At 42.1% G+C, this 18,601-nt stretch overlaps 1 protein-coding gene and 1 long non-coding RNA gene across 2 annotated transcripts; both read right to left on the bottom strand.

The window, feature by feature from the left end:
• Positions 1 to 3,939: 3,939 nt before the first annotated feature.
• LOC121693408 lies at positions 3,940 to 5,013 on the bottom strand. The gene is made up of 4 exons (XR_006025492.1): positions 4,894 to 5,013; positions 4,605 to 4,674; positions 4,372 to 4,526; positions 3,940 to 4,085 (listed from the first exon to the last, which is right to left on the bottom strand). It is a non-coding gene; the product is annotated as an uncharacterized LOC121693408 (long non-coding RNA).
• Positions 5,014 to 15,762: 10,749 nt separating this feature from the next.
• Positions 15,763 to 17,426, bottom strand: dio3a (iodothyronine deiodinase 3a). Its single transcript, XM_042072806.1, has one exon. The coding sequence runs from the start codon at positions 17,093 to 17,095 to the stop codon at positions 16,313 to 16,315; it is 783 nt and encodes a 260-aa protein (XP_041928740.1). The 5' UTR covers positions 17,096 to 17,426; the 3' UTR covers positions 15,763 to 16,312.
• Positions 17,427 to 18,601: the final 1,175 nt, after the last annotated feature.

Raw genomic sequence — 18,601 nt, 5'->3', positions numbered from 1 at the left:
ACTGTTCAGTGCAGCCCTCAGGGTTCATTTCCTGCAGACTGATGCAATTCAACAGTGTTGCCTGTATGTGTGTGTGTGTGTGTGTCTGTGTGTGCGTGTGTGTGTGCGCGCGCGTGTGTGTGTGTGCGTGTGTGTGTGTGTGTGCGTGTGTGTGTGTGCGCGCGTGTGTGTGTGTGTGTGTGTGCGTGTGTACACATGTTTGTGTCTATACTGTACATGTATGTGCATGCTGTTTAGGGGGAAAGCATACAGACCTTCTCTCCACTGCTTGAGACCGAGAGATCCACATGCATCCCGTGTGTGGGCGTGCACACACAGTATGTGTGAAAGCACTCCAAGTTGTGGGCTGGCATTTCCACACACAGAGCTTTATCTGTGTGAGCGAGAGGCCCAGTGAAGCACCCTATAAGGCCACTCCTGGATGAGCTCCATCTCCCCAGTGGCCGAGCCCTCCTTTGCTCCCTGATGGCTGGGCCCGCGCCTGGAGGTTTTCCGGCTGGTAAAGGTGCGCTGTGTGACCAGCTGGTCCTCCTCGCCCAACACTCTCAACAGGACCTCTCTCCATATAGGATCCCACCATCAGGAACCAAACCACACTCAGCCTCGAGCAGATAGTACTTCACTAGCAGATCCAATACCTAGCAGGACAGATAGCCTAGTCTACAGCTTGGCAAAATATATTTCATCATGACAAGCTGATGAGAGAGAGAGAGTAGTGAATGATCTCAAATGTGTACAGTAAAACTGTATTTCACCTTTTGTCTGATTGTTACAGGATTAGATGTTGATGAGTGAATGACTTTATTTTTTTTAAACAGCAAACATTTTTTTATGCAAAAAGGATGTCTAATTTAGGTATCCATTTTCATCAACATGTGTTTCCTATTAATTAAACCCATGACCTTGGTTTGTCAAGAGGAATTGCAGGGACATAAACAAACATCACACTCAAATGAAATGTTGGTCCTGTAATCTAGTGTGGGTGAGTGAGTTACTAAATAATACTGTGTTTACATCTGCACCGACAGCACTGTGACATTTGGCATTCCCTCATTATAATCATCAACACTGTGTTCCCCTGAGTTGACCCGTGCCACCCGAACATGGACATGACCAGAGAGTTTGGGGGCTACGGCAGTCCGGGCTGCCGCTTGGGAACGCACTCCTTCCTCCGGGCGCGCTGCCATGTGTCCCTCGGGGATCTCTCACCTCTGACATGAAAAACCCACTGTACTGGGTCGCCGTTGGGGTAATTGACTTACAAGGATTGTCCGGATGAAATAAAGCGAAGCTAACTCAATTGGAAGCCGCTTATTTAGCAAGCAAGTACCCGAAGTGAAGGAAAAAAACGTATTATCTCCTCATCCTTCTCACCCGCCCCCCCTTCTCTCTATCTCTCTGTCTCTCTCTCTTGCTGCCCCTTATTTGCATTTGTCCACGCTGGCATGAAACGAAAGCATTTGGAGGTTTTGAAGAAAACTGTGCTCAGAATAATTAGAGGATATCACCAAATCAATGGGTGGACTCTTATTCCCGGAGGACCGTTTCATCATGATGTCACTGTACAAACTGTTCCCGCTATCCTGTACGTCCAGAGCCATCAGGATCAAGTGGCCATTTCTCTCACAGGCCATCGACGCTAATCAAGATCATTTGTGAAACTGAGACCCTGAGCGCTGTGGTTAATGTGTGATTCTCTTTCATCACTGACATTGAATGCTCTTCACAGACTGACAAAATCAAGGTACCACCAGGTCACCAATTCAAAGGAACGACAACAACAATCATCAACAGCTGCAGCTAAACAAATTATGTGTTCTGTGGTCTATTAGAATGCTGACCTGACCAAATGTACACAGTCTATTCTGTTCTCTTATGACACTCTCCTTAAAGTGCCCATATTATGGAAAAATCACTTTTTCTGGGATTTGGGGTGTTATTGTGTGTCTCTGGTGCTTCCACACGCATACAAACTTGGAAGAAAAACCATCCATGCTGTTTTGAGTGAGATACGGGTTTCTGAATTGATCCCGCCTTCAGCCTCTGGGTGAGCTGTTCAAAATCGCCAAGGCTTCACACGTCACAAGCCGAAATATTTGAATATTCCCACCCCCTCAGAGCATACGTACAGTGTCTCCACCCACCAGGCACAGCAGTCAGACTTCTCAGATAGCAGCCATTTTGTTACCGATTTGGAAGCACTGGTTCAGATTAGAAGACACCATGCCGAAGTACCACACAAAATGCTATGTTGTTGGCTGTACAAAAGAGCACAAAACACTTCATTGTGGCCCAGCCGAAGAGGACAGAAGAGCGGCAATATCCCTGCTACAGTTGGCAAGAAACTGTCGGTGTATGCCAATTATTTCGAGACTGACTGTTTCAAACTACGGTCAGTACAAGGCAGGATTAGCCGGGAAACTCATCTTAAACGACGGCACAGTTCCAACTTTGCGCGAAATACCTGCAGACGAGGAGCATCTAAGTAGTTTTATACAATTTAATTTGTAAATTATGGTGAACTCGTGTGTGTTGTAGAGCAGTGTTTTGCCACTGACACCGAGGTGGCTAACCGCTAGCGCTAGCTTCTAATATTAGTTAGTTTACAAGTCTGCTTGGTTTCTCCTGCAAAGCCATTGTCCAGCGACAGAAACTTTTGAAAGTTGTGCATTTGTAAAAGATTTCTATGCTGTAATGGGTTGCGCAACAAACAGTCAGTTTAAAACAAGTGTGTGTGTGGGCGAGATTACAAGTTTGGTCGTCAATCTACAGTAGATTTTTGCCCACCACATCAGAAGATACAGTAGCTAGGCCTACTAGCTCGCCCCTAATCCAAACATGTTTCTGATTTTTTTTAGCAGCTAATTCATGTACAAGGGAGATGACAAATTGTGCACGTATTTACCTGTGTTTATTTAGCAATTCTACACAAACTAACCAAGCAGTGTTTTGCTAAACTAACCAACTAACTAGCTAACCGCTAGCTTCTAGCAATCAGCATTGTCTCGACATTCAAACCCTGTGACCAAAATCGGTCATGCAGTACACATTCCTGGCGGTTTCGGGAATTTGCTAAAATAATGCGTTTGGAAATGTTTTCTGAACTGGAATATGGTAGTGTTGTCCAGGGTAGAACGAGTGCATAGTTGAAATTGCTACATCACTGGACAATTTACACTCAAAGCCAACCATTATTTGTAATTAGTTTCTTCTCTTGTACTGTATAGTATTTATTAGTGATCTCTTTTTTTACTTGATGTAGCTGTTGACATACATGTAAGATGAACTGGCCTATACAAAAAGAGAAATGACATCAACTTCAGCATTAACATTACATACAGAAGAAAGACCAGCTACAAAAGATATTGGTTGCCAGACTGAACCCCCTGAAAGAAAGAGTGTTGGCACGCAACTGTCTTCTAGGACTCTGCAATTATGGTCATTACCAAAAATATGATATGTACTATATATATATATATATATTTTGTCTTGCAGGAACTCCTGGATTCTACAATCTAGAAAAAGGAGCAGACCAGTGAAGACAGACGCTACGTTCCGTAAGTTTTTTTTATTTACACAAAAACAAACACTTACATTGTACATGACAAAGTACTGCTACAGTGCTTTCAGCACAATAAATAAAACCAAACAAACTTACTTAAATACCTGAGAAACTACACAATTTCACATGCAAAATGTCAATATGAACAGTTGTTGAATAATGTAGTAAATTATACTAGTGATTCACTTTTTTGTGTGTATGTGTATTGCACAGGGTATGTTGAAGATTTGATGGACATGATCATGGAGAAAGTGTTGACCCATCATCGTATGGAGACGAGATTCTGAAGATAAACATCCCGCCGGACCTGTCTTCACAATATGAGCATCCAGACAAGGAGGAGGTCATCGCCAGCTATGTCTCAAGATTCGATCAAGGGGTGGGAGTTTGAATCCTACATATCTTCCCTGGGCGTCAGGAAACTCCCGTCACGACACATGAGGGGATCACTACCCATATCTTTCTACCAAGGAAGCCCCAGCACCAGCTCACAAAACTTCTGTAGGCTAAATACCTGTAACGACTGAGAAAAATGAAACATTGCTAGTCAACAGGTTTTATAATGTATGTATAATCTGGATTCAGTGAATCCTTCAATACTGTATTTTTATGTACAATGACAACAGTAAATAAATGTTTATTGTATGTGTAAAATGCTTCATGTGAATTTATGTGTAATATACAGTTTGCTAAGGAAATACTTGGCCATAAGTTCAAGAAAAAATTCTGAAATAGAGGCTTTGGCAGACTATATTTGCTTTTATGTTGTATGAACAGTGAATGGAAGTAGGTTATTACAGATAACTCACTGCTCTATTCCCCATAACTGTAAAGGACCGTAGTCAGCCCTGTAAATGTTGCATGCATTCTGCCGTGAGAACACATTTAGGCAGACAGGTTCTAAGCCTGGATGGTCTATCATACATGGAGGCCTTTCATTCAGCTGCTGCAGCCGTCTTGTAACCTATTATGTATAACATAAGGTAAGTATCTGCAGTGGCATCTTATCTGCAATCATATTGCTGACATAAGATCATGTCACCTGTGGTACCTCCTGGCAGCATAAGTTCTCAGGCTCTGAAGGCATTGTTGCACAATTTCCACATGTGCACCTAAACAAACAAACACAAAAGGAGTCATGCATGAATAAAGCTAAAGAAATAATAAACCTGGTAATTTTTATCCAATAATAGCACCCACGATTTCATTTGAACGAGCGTGCTCCAGCTAGCTAGTACTTTTTCTCAGCCTGACGTAAGTAGGTGAATGGTAAGTAGTGCTAGTGCTAGGCTAGACTTTCTGAAGTATAAAAAGTAAAAAGTTTCACTAACCATTCAGAAGCATCTTGCTGAATTCTCTGAGTCTTGGGTAGTGCAGGAGACTCCTAACCTGACCCTAGCCAGATGAATTTCGTTCCGCTTAGCTTCGCCTAGCTTCACTCACATCCATCTGGGACCTCTTCCATTGAGAGTGATTTCTGCAACCGATTTTATGGTACAGCCAATCAGGACGCAGGGCGGGAGTTTCATAGATGTGACATAGCGTAGAAGCGACTGTGAGACTGTTATTAGCATCACGGGTTGGCTTCGATGTGAGTGGTTGAAGTAGCACGTCAATAGATGACGGACAAGTGGCTTATTCAATCATATGCAAGCATTTTGATTAGGCCCAGCCTTCTGAAGCAACACTTCAATGGATCGGTTCCAGATGGATGAGTGGAGCTAGGCGGAGCGAAATTCATCTGGCTAGGGTCAGGTTAGGAGACTCCCTCCTTCAGGATCAGATTCTGGCTCGAACATGTATGGTTGAACTACTGCTGCCATGTCCGTGTGAAAGTTAACGTAGTAGTAGTGGTAAGAGTCAGTGGGGCGTGGGCAAAGATTCTAGAAGCTTTAGGCGTGGCCAAATTAGTTGCAGATCATGAATATGTAATAAGCAGCAGAAAACAGCACACTCTGAAAGGGGCTGAAACAGAGGGTAATAGAGGTAGGTAACAATCGTTTCCTACATGCTATTTCCACCAAACAACTTCAGAAACATGTTTTCTGGAACTCAAAGACCTATTTTAACTTGTTGAAAAATAGTCATAATATGGGCACTTTAAACAAACGTTCTGAGGTGATTTTAGGTGAGGTAACATTTAAGTAAGCAATATAGTATGCTTTAGTAGTATAGCATTTTAAATGATCTGATCTCATATGATTACATAGTAAATCCTCCGCCATAGATCTCTAGAAGCCTTCTAGAATCTGTTTGGTCAGGGTGGACATCTTCAACAAAGGCGTCATTGACCCCTTCAAATAAACTCACCATACACACACAGAGTCCCTCTCTGTCTGTCTTCATGTGGGGAAAAATATATGAAAGCAAAGATGATGAAAAGGATTTTTCTTTCTTTTTTTCCCTTTGCTTGTTCTTTTTCTGTCCTCCCTTGGTTCTTGGTTCATTTAGTGCACACATGACTATAGACATGTTCCTTTATTAATGCTTGTTGACTTCCTCGCAGTCACGTCGGCATGCTTTAAAAAAAAAAAAAAAGATTCCCTGAAAGGGCACCACATTCCTTGAAAACAGAGGGAAGCGGTGGAGGGGGGTGTGGGTGATACACAGAGGCGGGTTTGTCTGGTGGTGATGATAAAAGCAGAGGCTCGCACACCAGGCTGGAGCACTAAAAAAGCGTGAGCACAGCAGAGACACACCACACCACAGCAGCGTCACATGGACCAGCTGATGCCGGGAACAGGCCAGCCCTGAGCTGAACCGCATCTGGGCCTGAGCTGAACCGCATCTGGGCCAGAACAGAGTCATCGGTTCACTGGAGTGATGGGACACCACAGGAGTTCTAAGAACCACTGTAAAATGGCGTCACATGCCTTTGAGATCAATGGAGTTGTACGATGATGGTAACCCTTGGGGGAGGCACAGGGGATGTGAGGAACAAACAAATTGTCAGTACTTGACAGAGAGGGTGAATTACTGGTGGGGATCTTGCCACACTATCCAATGTAGTTTAGGCCAAATCGGGTTGAATCTTTTAAGAGGACGACAGTGAAATGCTTTGATTGTTTCCGTACAAGTTCTGTACACTTTATCTGGAGTCATTCCAGGCAAATGACGAAAATAGCATCTTTGCGGACACTGGGACTATACAATCAAACACACATTTTCTCAAGATAAACCCTCTGCTCTCCCCTAGAGGACTTCTTCTGTGTCATCTTTGTGTCAGCTTCTTGGAGAAGCGTATGTGCAGTGGACTCTGCATTCTACAGACCCTTTGGCAGGAAAGTCATCAAGTTTTGTTGGCCATCTCATACTGAACACACACAAGCACATACACACACAACAGAGAGAGAGAGAGAGAGAGAGAGAGAGAGAGACACTCACACATACACATACACATACACAAACACACACACAAACCAAGCCCCAAGCCATCCAGCAATCATGCAGAGCACACACAGAGACAAGCCTGTTTGTTGTGTAAGATGAAGGCTAGTCGGGTGGGTGTGGAGATGGAGGCATTTACACAAACACAACTTGATTAATCAATAAAAGGGCAAGAGGGACCTCTTGGACATTCATTCAGTTGGCTCCATTTATTTGCCTTACGAGGGTCAGTTGTACACAGCGCTTTGGAGCAGTTTACTACACACCACCTGCAGGCCCAGTCTTAGCTGGAATCAGACTCAGCTGATGTCTGTTGTGGGAGGTGTGTGTGTGTGTGTCTGTGTTTGTGTGTGTGTGTGTGTGTGGTTGAGATTGATGAGAGATGGGAAAAGAAACAGTGTGTGCACGCACACTGATTGTATAGTGGGCAGGTTAGAGAGTGTGTGTGTGAAGTGGTTGTGTGTCAGGGGTTACTATTTAATTATTAATTCATTTGAACGTGTGCCTATGGATGTGTGTATTTATGTTGCAGTGTGTGTGTGTGTGTGTGTGTGTGTGTGTGCATGCCAGACCAGGCCGTCAGATAAGGTTGAGCTGTTTGTTAAGTGTCTGTGGCTCCAATTGATGTGAGGCTTGGAGACACCATCAGCTTGGAGACACTATCAGCTTGTTTGAGACACCATCAGCTTGGAGATACCATAAGCTTGTTTGAGACACCATCAGCTTGTTTGAGACACCATCAGCTTGGAGACACCATCACCATCAGCTTGTTTAAGACACCATCAGCTTGGAGACACCATCACCATCAGCTTGTTTGAGACACCATCAGCTTGTTTGCAGCCGATTCAACATGTTCGGAGCCTTTGGGGAAAAGGGTTGTTCTGATTGGCTGTTTAGCTAATCCACCTGTTGCTAAAACACACAGGGCCAGATGTACTAACGCTTTTGTGCCCACTTCAGACGTATTTGTTTCGCAATGAAAATCATTGCGAGGTATGTACAAACAGGCCGCAATGATGTAAAAGCACAAACTGCCTGTCGCAGGAGCTGAAAGTGGCAGATTGCGTTTGTCATGTCATGCATATGCATTCATGGGAGGATCCAGGGGAAAGTGGGAGTTTAGCGTAAAAAGATGGGAGGGGAAGAGTAAAGAGCGCCTAATTATGTATTCCGTGGTATGTACAAAGACTGCTCCTGAAAGCGCACGTCTATTCGTTCAATGCGTCAAGAGAACCTTTCAAAGACAACAGAATCACTATTTAGAGCACCAGTTTTTGTGGTGAAAGTATTTGTACTATCAAAAGCAACCTTAACTTTCGTTGGCCTTTCGAATGTCTTACTTTCACTTTCACGTCTTAGACTAGTCTTACTTAATAGATTTGACCAATCTTCCATAGCCTACTTGCACAAGTAGTTTGAGTAGAACTACTGATCTTTATTATCTCCCTGCTTTTTTACATCTTATCATGTATGGTATTATTTCATGATCGCTAAACGTTTGATTCTTTTTAATGTTGTCATCAGTTAACTTCATTCAACGGCACTTGTATATAGGCACTGCCATTCAGTTGTGGAAGTTTGTAAATTGTGTTTATAGGCGGAAAAAGGCAGAGAAAGGCGCAGTTTACACTAAGGATTGAACGATTGATAAATATGACGGAAACTTGGGTCTGACAGCGTTCGCAATCTGCGGTGTGTCCATGACGCTGATAACGCTACGTTTGCAAATGTACGTACATCTGGCCCACAGTGTAATCATCAGATGTTCCCTTAAAGCAACACCAAAGAGTTTTTTGTACCTTAAAATAATGTTTCCAAAATCGTTTTAGTGGTTCATCAACTTGTAACAGGGTGAACAGCACTTCTGCATTCGCTTTGCGGCCCTCTATCGGCTATAACTGCACTATGTAAGTTTGCCAGATCGGGTAGCGGGTCTGTAGTTCGATGGAATGAGACATAAGAAACTACAAATTTGACTTGCAGTTTTTTGTACCTTAAAATAATGTTTCCAAAATCGTTTTAGTGGTTCATCAACTTGTAATAGGGTGAACAGCACTTCTGCATTTGCTTTGCGGCCCTCTATCGGCTATAACCGCACTATGTAAGTTTGCCAGATCGGGTAGCGGGTCTGTAGTTCGATGGAATGAGACATAAGAAACTACAAATTTGACTTGCATCTGATGTTGCAATACATCGTACTTTCATAAATCGTGCAACATATTCTACCTTGTCTGTGGACATTGTTATTTGCAAAGCCGGTGCTGGATAAATAGCGTGCGTGCGACAGAGGGAAAGTTCTTTGGTGTTGCTTTAAGGAGATACAATCCTAGTAGTAGGTGCTTTGCCTGTATTACTGATTGTGTGTGTGTGTGCGTGTGTGTGTGTATTACTGGATCTAATTTGTCTGTATTACTGATTGTGTGTGTGTGTGTATTACTGGATCTAATAGCCTAATGTTTCACATTTTCTTTTCTTCTCTCTTTCTTCCTCACAGCCAAAAGACCCAGGACCAACAACGGCAGTGTAATTTGCAACTTGTTATCAAACTTATTTTTGATTAGAAGCACACTGTCTGGTGAACAGAAGTTTGTTTACCTTTTGTTTATCTACATTGTAATAGCAGCAGAATCTAGCCTACGTGCTAGGTGATTGTGAGCAGTCTTTTTTTTTTTTTTTTTAAAGTATATTTTTTGGGCTTTTTATGCCTTTAATTAGATAGGATAGTGGAGATTGACAGGAAGTGAGTGGGAGAGAGAGTCAGGGTGGGATCCGGAAAGGACCACGGGGGGGGAATCGAACCCGGGTCGCCGGCGTACGGTGCAGTCGCGCCACTGCTGGGGCCTGTGAGCAGTCTTTGTGGTGTGTGTGTGTGTGTGTGTGTGTGTGTGTGTGTATGGAGCCTGTGCGGTGTGTGTGTGTGGGCTCAGGCCAGTGATGAGCAGGGTGCAGCCGAGGTGAGAGGCTGGGTGGTGGGGTAAAGCCTCTCAGCAGGGCCAGCCCCACTAATCTAATCAGCCAGTGTAGTGTGCTCTCCCCAGCCTGCAGCTACGCTTCTCTGCCGCCAATACATGAGCGCACGCACACACATACACACACAAACACACACACACACAAACTAACACATAGAGAAACACACTCTCTCACACACACTAACACATACAGTATAGAAATACACTCTCACACACACACAAACACACACACACACACACACACTAACACGTATAGAAACACACTCACACACACACACACACACACTCACTCACACACACACCTACACACACAGATAGAATCACACACACATACTGTACAGTATGCATACACTCTCATACATGCGCATGTACAGTACACACACACACACACACAAGCAGAGAAACACACACATATACACATACACTCTCACACATACATGTGCACACTCGGACACACACATAAAACCACAGCCAGTGCCATCACCATAACTACCACACCTTACCTATCCTACCTCTCCTTACATCTCTCTCTTTGAATTAGTCCCCGTCCATTTTCTTTCATTCTTCCTCTCGTCTTTCTCCATCTCTCCCACTTTGACAAGAGTTGTGTGCATGCCTCTCTCTCTCTCTCTCTCTCTCTCTCTCCTTGTTTTGGTACTGCTTGTGATGTGAGGTGAGAGACCCACACAAATGAATGGACTCCTGGTAGTGCTTATGAAAAGGATGACTAGATGCTTTTATGTGTGTGCTGTTTTGGCTCCCTTCACTTTATGGTTCCTTTCTGTGCTTTCACATCTCCAAAATGCTCCCAAGAGATTTTCTGTGCCCACGTCTTTCTATGTGCCTGTTTGAACCAGCAGAGTGTTTTAACTATATTAGTCAGGACAGAAAACATGTTCAATGAAATTGAATGTAATATGTATCTATGTTATAAAACCAAAGAGAGGTCTGTTCGATTGTACGTCATCCTTGCTGATTACACATTCAGTTCAATTCCATTCAGTTCAGTTCAGTTCACAGGAATAGCTAAGCTCAGGGAATAAGCCAGTGAGGAGAAAAAACTACTTAAACTCCAGTTTATGCAAAGCAATCAGAACACTTTTCAGTTTTAAATCCCCCCCAAATCATATTATTTCAACTCAAACGCAATTGAGTTGGCAGTCAATAAACAATAGAATGTGCATTACCCTTTTGAACTATGGCAAGCCCTCGGTTTGAACTGCCATCCAAGCGCTATTAAAGTTTTTTGAGCCCTTTCTAATTTGTTGTTCTCAGGGATATGCTGGTTATGAATGCGTCACTGGCAATGACGCTAGAGAGAAGCGAAGCTTAGTCTTCCTGCTAATTCGCCGAAGAGCCACGTAATGGGAATAATGTTTTTCAAACACTCCACCAGGCTCCCTGGGCACGGCCTGTGCAAACAATGCAACATCTATTAATTGGATGGATTTGGTGGTGGTGGCGGGGTGAGGAGGGTGATGGGGGAGGGGGGGGGGGGTATATATCCAGTATCTTCCAGATGGTAAAAAAAAATCATGTCAGGACTGACGGCAAGAGATGATGTCTTTTGTAGAAAAGGGAGATTATCCTCTTGAGTTCTCGGAGCAGGAATGAAACACAATGTGCAACACAAGCACATGCATGGATCAAATATTGCCAAGACTGAGCTGGATGTCTGTGGGACTACAGCCAGCATAGCAAAAGCAACTAACTGGATTTCTTTGCATTAAAGGAGAATTCCGGTGTGATATTGACCTAAAGTGTATCGAAACATGATACCGAGTGTGAACGTATGTCTCATAGCCCATCTCGGCTTGTCCCCTGCACTCCAAAATCTGGCGCTAGTTAGCCGATGCTACCAACATCTTTTTCAATAGTGGTGCTTCGGCATCGGGCTAGCCATGCAAATAAATCACTGTTTTACACCCATTTACGAGGCTCAATGTATCTCCACACTTCATTGGTAGACTTCCGAGGGCCCTGACATTTAAAACGAGACATTGAGAACTTTGAAAAAGCACTGGTAGTTTACTTACAAGACGATTTATACAGACAGTATCTTCACGAAGTTTAGCGTTTGCAGCCATCTTGAATTTAGTCACGATAAGTCGAGCAACGAGTAAGAATGAACAGCTATGATAAGGGATCAGATTCCAAAAATAATTCAGTGGAAATGCATGGATTCCAGTTGCTGCTACTGGAAGAAACTGGAATCCATGCATTTCCACTGAATTATTTTTGGAATCTGATCCCTTATCATACCTGTTCATTCTTACTCGTTGCTCGACTTATCGTGACTAAATTCAAGATGGCTGCAAACGTTAAACTTCGTGAAGATACTGTCTGTATAAATCGTCTTGTAAGTAAACTACCAGTGCTTTTTCAAAGTTCTCAATGTCTCGTTTTAAATGTCAGGGCCCTAGGAAGTCTACCAATGAAGTGTGGAGATACATTGAGCCTCGTAAATGGGTGTAAAACAGTGATTTATTTGCATGGCTAGCCCGATGCCGAAGCACCACTACTGAAAAAGTTGTTGGTAGCATCGGCTAACTAGCGCCAGATTTTGGAGTGCAGGGGACAAGTCAAGATGGGCTATGAGACATACGTTCACACTCGGTATCATGTTTCAATACACTTTAGGTCAATATCACACCGGAATTCTCCTTTAACGTGGACTATTGAAACGTATAGTGTTAAACATATAGTTCAACACTTGTTTTAAAATGTTATATGTGGTTAGGAATGTGCATATCGATCAGAAAGGCAGACCCTGAATCCCTGTTGTTTAAAAAGACTCCTTTCTTTTCTCAGATTAAATGTCTTCTAGAAGACAGGAGAAGGAGAAGACAGGACCTGAATTGATTTGATTGTTTGACAATAGCAAAATGTGTGTGTCAGCCACTGAAGATGAAACCATTGGCTGGAACTTCAGGTCGAGGTACTGTGACAGACTGCAACGAAGAATTTGATTCTTTTCTCCAAAATGTTACCATGGTAACTTCTAGGCCCATTCTGCAGGCAAAGAGCAAGTGGAAAGCCTTTTCAGATATCAGAGAAATTGAGGAAGGGAATGATGTAACTTTAGATGGCAAAATCAAATTTGATAATCACACAAATAGTTGTTTTCATCCAATATGAAAAAATAAACATTTATGATCTGAGTTCACTTTGCCATGAGTGAATCAGGACACCAATAAATGACAAAAATCAGTGGAGCAACTGAACCCCATCTCCCTAGTCATAAGGCCAGTGGTTATGGAGGGACTGAAAAGATGACCAAGACCTTTACATTTCAAAAGTACCATTTCACATTTCCTTCGTATTTAGCAAAATATTTTAGTTGGCAGCTGACAAGGTTGATTTTTTAAAGTCTGAAGAAAACCGAAGATATCCAGAGTTTGGTTATTCTGTCTCCGTCAGGGATAAGGACACATTCATAAGGCCACTCAGTCGCAACAGAGACAGAAAAAAAAAACAGTAACTAAGCAACCGACAGCAGGATGGTATCAGAGGTTGCCAACAAATATAGAAGTCCCTCTATAATCTCCTTTGTACCTAACCCATGGAAAACGTTCTAGACAATGCAGAGATCAGAATTAATCAATCAAAGGATTATCTGGACTCTTCAATCTCTATATGGTCTAATATGCTTGATCAGACATACACAGGGAGTATTACAGGGTATTCAAGGTGATTGATTCATAGCTTTCTGCATAACTTTGTTGTATTCATGTTTGGATAAAAATGAATATTTGCTTTTCATTTGTGCAAATAATTTCACAACAAAATTGTTTACTCTTTCTTTTATCTACTTTGAATGACATGATGTGAAGTGTTTAGAAATTATATTTGACCTTATCTATAAGATTTGACTGTCTGGGACATATTGCCCTACATGTTATGTCAACAAGCTATTGTCAGTATGTCATTGAATGCTAGTAACCAAGCAGACTGTGATTCTCAGCACATCTCACAAGTCCTCTATAAAGAGAACATAAAGAAGTATTAAAATGACACACACTGACTTCAAAATGTGAAGTCAAGCAAACAGAATTATTAGCAAAATAATTATATTCTAAATAAGTGCAACAAATTAAAATATCATGGAAAAGGATATCTCTCCTTTTTTGTCAATTTTGGTTTGACAATCTAAACAGTCTCAGTGAACTGTTTTTATTGCTTTTTGTTTTTGTTATGTGGTTTGGAAGGAGAAATCATTCAAAAATGTTAAAAGTAGGCTTAGTATGACTAACATATTATGACTATTTTTTTATGTGCCTCAGATCTTTGCAACATATTTGAGCTCTTCTTTTGACTATGTTTCTATCCTGTATGGAACAACATATTGAGCATTACCATAGCATATACTATTACTAGAAAGCATACTTTATAGAGCATTGCCTGTGTTCACAGAGGTCTGTCAATCTAGCAGACACATTTGTCCAAAGCATGATGATAGGCATAAGTTAGCCATATATAGGCCATTTTATGTTTGTCAGAATGCCATCTCAGGCAATCAAGGCTATGACCTTGAGATTTAGACCATGAGTGGAGTTATCGGAGATACAAGGGCATGGACTGTATGCCCTCATAACCCTGATACCAGGTTCTTTTCCATTTTCTTTTCAGGTGACACTAAGGAGCGTCTCCATGGAACACAGGGGCTTATGGCATAAATGAAACCTTATCAAACAGAAACCTTTTCAAACTTTTTCACTCGGTGTCAGAGAGTTCACCTCCCAAGTGAATACTAAAGGCTTGTTTCCTCCTCTACTTTTTTTGGAAGCCAGACTGGTTGTGGAGCTTACGACTATGTCTTGTATTCAGTGTTGCGACTGGAGATGGGGAGGCGGGGGGGGGGGGGGGGGGGGGGTGTGAAAATAGCATCTAGAAAGACTCTTTTGTGTGCAGAAAATTGAAGGTAATCAGTGCAACTGAAAGGAGAAGTGATGCTGAATAGGCAACAGGGGGCAATCAGAGCCGAGCTGAGCCCACCGGCAGATTGGCAAATGATGGATACAAATGACTCAAGCCAGAACAACCCAAATTTCCTTCCTCATCATCACACTGCGAAAGACGACAAGCAAGGATGTGTGCATGATGTTTCCTCTTTTTTTTTTTACTTTAACTTGGCAATAGACTAGAGGAGTCACCTCAACAGTCCCCAGGTAGCCTACTGTGCAGCTGCAACAGACTGTACTTTAAAGCTGAGCAACAAGAGTTGGGCTAAAACTAGCGGATGTGAAGCAAGCATCAGATTTATATTTTAATCCCGTATGGCACGAGTCACGAGTCTTGTTCGATGTGCTTAAGTCTGAGCACAGTGGATTGTGACATGTACAGAAGGTGCAGCAGTTTTAACAATACTTGACAAATAATTAAACAAGGGGCACTGAAATGAAAAGAGTAATATTTTGGGCCGGGGCAGAAACAATTGAGAGAATCTTGCTTATCTTTTGGGTTAAATTTTTTTATCATCATCTCTCTCTCTCACCCACACACACACACCCACACACACACACACACACACACACACACTTGTATGACTCTTGAATTGTAATGTTAACAATGTCCCAATGGCGTGTGTAGGAGCAGGATTTGAAAGTTATCCATTTAAAAGGAAAAATGTTTGTATTGACATGACAAGGGCTGGACAGAACACACCGAGTCACACACAAAAGTGTGTAAACGGTGCGCTATTCCTCTCTATCCCTGTTTAAACGGAGTTAAATGCGCTCGTTAAGAGCTTGTACCATACGGCACCAATTACCAAAATGTCTATCTTGTAATGTAAAAGAGGACCTATTTCTTTACTTTATAAACATAGTTTCTCACAGAACACCATTTAAATTACAAGTTTGTTTATTTACAAAATATATTCAATAAAAAGGATGTATCATTTACAAAACATACTCGATAAAAAAGGGCAATGCACACGCACATGCACACCAGTATTAAGACATCAGTATCGATTTTCTGGTGACGCACCTTTTAAAAACCGAACTTCACAACAATACTGGGGTGTATGTCAGTGAGCATTACGCAGTCAGGAGAATCCCCTTAACCATTCACACAGTACGAAGCAGAACAGGGAGATAAGGGCATAACAAATGCAGCAACAATATAATTCGAATATACAAATATGCGATTGATAACTAACAAGTAAACAACATAATTGATTGAATACCTAACGATGTTCATATGCCCAAGTTTAAAATAAACTAACGAGTTATAGGACACAACTTCTTGTCTTGTAATAAAATACACTTTTCCGCCTTCACAAACAATTTCATTGGTTTGAGTCCTATCATGAGAAAGGGAACAACACTAGTGGGATTGCAGTCTGTCAATGATGGCTCAATTTTCTAAACGTGGGTGAAACAGAAAGTTTAAATTATATATGAATGACAACATTCCTGGAATTTTCAATACTGTGTCTGTACTGATCAAGCCAGTTTCTCAGTTCAGATATTCGGTATCCCTCCGGTCCCCTGCCTCCTTGGTACACAACCTTGTTGTCCTGGAGTATATAAAGTCTATCGAAATACGCTCCGTACGCGGCATTTGACGAATTCTCCATACTGTCTGCGACCACAAGACAACCCGGCACTTCTTGGTTCATCAACTCTGCCGCTCTCAGTCTGTCCTCAAGACAACGGTGTTGGGGGATTTGGTATGGCGCATCGGAGCTCACCCATCCATCTGACGGATGCGCCTCCTCTATATACACAACAACGGAGTCTGCTATATCAGCGTATTGGTTTATAACCCGCTGGAACGCCTTCAGGCGTGTCATAAATGGTGGTCAGGTACAACTACCAAAGTTTAGAATTAGTGGTCTCTTGCCTTTCGCATAGTCAAGAATCCGGGTTGGTTTTCGGTCTCCAAGCTGCACAACTTCGGTGTTGGGTGCTTCGTGTCCCAGGTGCGCCGATTTAAAGAAGTCCAGTTTATGCCCGTGCCAGACCGCTTTCAGCGACTCCAGGCTGAACATCCGATTAGAATCAGAGATACACAGAGGTGGATCATCCGCGTTTCCCTCGGTCTCCCGCATTTTGAACAGCATTTTCCTTACGCACAGAAAATCGAGGAACCAGAGCATGACCGCAGCCACCAGGAAGCGAGGCAGCAAAATAAGACAAATGACTGCATTTTTAAGTGCCTTGATGGTTTTCATGCCGAACGGGGGTGGCGCGACCACCGTGTTTAGGCCTGGCTACAGGAGACTTGAGTGGCTGTGTTATCATCTGTTCTGATCCTCTGCACTTAAGTTCTTGACTGCACACAAGTTCCCTTTTTATAGGACTGGGATGAGGATTTGAATGAAACACACTCCGCCTCCAACCTTGACCGACCCCTCACATGGTGGGGATTACCTCCCATTAACTTGTGTTGGTGATGTAAGGGATAGGGAAATGTAACCTAACTAGTTTCTGAAGACTAATTTATGAGAAATACATAGGAAACACTTCGGAACAACATAACACATTCATTAATATCGAACACCCGATAATATCTTACCTGTTGAGCTTACAGGCTATATGTATGCCACTGGCACGTTTAGGTTAATTGATTGCGCATAGGTTTTACACATTTCTCGCATAAATAGAATTGAATCAATACAATAACACTTCTAATAACGGGCCCCAATAACATAATCTGAATTTAAGGATGCTGCCATGAAAATAACTCGTATCATATTAATATATAATAAACCAATATTTTTAATCCCGCACAGATAATACTGCACAGAATAATGTATAGCCTACACTGGATCAACAAGGCCTACTTGCCAAAGCATAGGCTATTCGTTGCACTGTGACACTCTATATAAGACAAAATAAGCGTGAAGACAAACAACTAGCATTGCACATCGCAGACCTGTCCTGATGTATTATGTGAATGTTTAGCCTTTAGCATAGGTTAGTTGTGGTTATTCTGCTTTGTATTGTCCTGCTTTGTTGCTGTCTAGGAGCAGGTGCTTTATTTTCACCAAGCGCATAGGAAAATCACTAGACGGCGCTGGTGATTGCCACAAGAACAGGGAGACTATTCAGAGGGGTGCGGAAAACACTTAGAGCAAACATATTCGCTTTACTTGATAGCGAAAAAAACTATTGTAAAGAGAAAGTTAATGTGACCGTGATGTAGCCTACGAAAGGGTGCACAATAGACGATGATCATCTTCGTTGGAGAGTTATATGCACTCAATGATCAGTGGTAATAAATTCAAACTTCTTTATGGATGAGATAATATTTAATAACAAACTATTTATTTCGGTATATTAAAATGTAATTGTTATTAACAATCTGTCTAGCAGTATTTTTCCCAAATATATAATAAACCCAATGAAATAAAGCCAGTTTACTCTCCAAATTACGCGCGGGATCTAAGAGATAGAAAGTGGATGAATCGTCTCTGAAGTCTTCCAGTACATATTAAGTGTGTGATGTCCTTGAAGCTAAAACAGGTAGCCTTCTCAAAACGTCAAAGCCTTCTGAGCAGCGATGGTTTTCAGTGTGGATAGACTAGTGTTTTAGCTAAGATGCAAAAATGACACAATGCGGAGGATCGGCTAAAGGAACAAACATTAAAACGGAGGCATATTGTGAATATTTAAAACAATCACAGGATTTGATTGCAGCAAAGTGTATGACCACACTCTTGAATGAGTTAACAGAA

The sequence above is a fragment of the Alosa sapidissima genome, chromosome 19, assembly GCF_018492685.1.
Source record: "Alosa sapidissima isolate fAloSap1 chromosome 19, fAloSap1.pri, whole genome shotgun sequence".
Taxonomy (NCBI): domain Eukaryota; kingdom Metazoa; phylum Chordata; class Actinopteri; order Clupeiformes; family Clupeidae; genus Alosa; species Alosa sapidissima.
This window is presented reverse-complemented; position numbering and strand designations above follow the sequence as displayed.